This window comes from Buceros rhinoceros, unplaced genomic scaffold (assembly GCF_000710305.1).
Source record: "Buceros rhinoceros silvestris isolate BGI_N320 unplaced genomic scaffold, ASM71030v1 scaffold16982, whole genome shotgun sequence".
NCBI lineage: Eukaryota > Metazoa > Chordata > Aves > Bucerotiformes > Bucerotidae > Buceros > Buceros rhinoceros.
In genome coordinates this window covers 14,208-15,839 of record NW_010399624.1, presented here as the reverse complement: position 1 = coordinate 15,839, position 1,632 = coordinate 14,208, and the positions used below count along the sequence as shown (strand labels likewise).

At 40.5% G+C, this 1,632-nt stretch overlaps 1 protein-coding gene across 1 annotated transcript in view; it reads left to right on the top strand.

The window, feature by feature from the left end:
• LOC104489403 (p53 apoptosis effector related to PMP-22-like) overlaps window positions 1-1,359 on the top strand; it is a 14,796-nt gene extending 13,437 nt beyond the window's left edge. The window contains exons 2-3 of the mRNA XM_010131561.1: window positions 584-727; window positions 984-1,359. Of these exons, the coding sequence (XP_010129863.1) occupies window positions 584-727; window positions 984-1,198 (359 nt within the window). The 3' untranslated portion in view covers window positions 1,199-1,359. The remainder of the gene's footprint in view (window positions 1-583; window positions 728-983) is intronic.
• Window positions 1,360-1,632: the final 273 nt, after the last annotated feature.

The following is a 1,632-nucleotide window of genomic DNA, read 5'->3' as shown; positions in this document are numbered from 1 at the left end:
TCCCTACAAAACAGATTCTAAATCTTTAGCTTCATTTAGGACACTGAGTTAAACAAAGGCTGAAAAGGCAGAAACCCCTGAATTTTTACATTTATGGACTACTGTCACGCCTTTAAATTTGCATGTCAGAGTGGCAGTGCTTGTATAAACATTTTTTTTTAAAGGAAAAATTTAATTAGTTTCAGGGGCAGCCTAATTCACCTTGTCCATGCAAAATGCTGCTGGTTTTACAGCATGTGCTGAGGTGCAGACTTTTTTTATCGAAGAAGAATGTCCATTCTGACATCTTTTTGTCTCAATACCTAATTGTTAAATCTAAAGGGGAAGCTTGCACACAAACCCCTTTGCTTTCTGCACAAAAGGTCAAAGCAGGTGTTTTTAAGTGCATTCTGCACTTAGCAAATGATTTCTCATGGAAACAACAGGTTCACTTATGAGAGGAAAGCAAGCTCTCATGCTTTCCTTCTTGGGAGCTGACCTTCTTCTCAGATTTGTTTAAAATTTGCCTTCCATTATATGCCAGAGAAAAACACTGCAAGGGATTATTTTGTTCCTTTCTGATATACCTTCCTCCTGATTTCAGCCTGGGGAAGAGCTGCTGCTGCCACATACCTGGTCGGCTTTATACTTCTAGTCATCTGTTTTGCTCTGGCCATCATCGCATTTGCCATCGACACGCTTCGGTTCAACTTCATACGCGGGATCGGAGGCTTGCTTTTTGTCGCTGGTAAGGCAGTGTATGAAGTCAGGTTTAGCTTGTATATACCCACATTAGAACTGGAATTACCCTCAGCTGATCCCATACCCAAGGCTTTGCCTGTGTGCACTTGAGCCCTCTATGGATAATAATATAAAGTCTGTCACAGCAGTGACAGGTTTTCAAATCCTCCAAAACACGGGTGGGTTTAGCCACAGGTATTATGGAGGCAGGCAATGTCATAGGTGTTAGCTTAAATATGTTTTGTTCTCTCCCCTTTCTTCAGCCGTGTTCTCCGTCATGGGCCTGGTCATTTACCCAGTGAAGTTCTCAACTGAAATTCAAATGACGGGAATCAATATGTTCAGCTGGGCCTACGGCTTTGCCTGGACCACCGCCATTATGGAAATATGCTTGGGATTCTTCTTCTGCTGCCTTCCTAACTATGAAGATCAGATCTTGGGTAACGTGAAGCCCACATATTTTTACTCTTCCCCATAAGCAGCAGGAAAAATGTCTTCATATGCCAGAGATATCTGACAGACCAGCCACATTTTCCAGAATATCATCATCAAATGTTAATAGAAAAGGCTGGAAACTTTTCAAGTGCATGTAGAGAAACAGTACTGACATCCTGCAATAAAGTTATCATCTACTCTATTTGGACCTTAGTATCCGACGTGGTTGGTTAGATAAAGTCTAAACATTAAACCCCCTTGTGTTTCCTCATGCATTCCCATGAATGGGATGTGTGTGGATTCCATCGTGTATTAAATGCATTCATATTTCCAGTTAAATTCAGATAAGCTTTTTAAACTGCCAACAAACAAAACAACATACATCATCTTTCTGAAGGAAAGCAGCTCACAAAAAACCCATTTGGTATGTATTATCTTTAACCTGAAGCTTTTTTTCAAGAAACCAAATACCTTTAT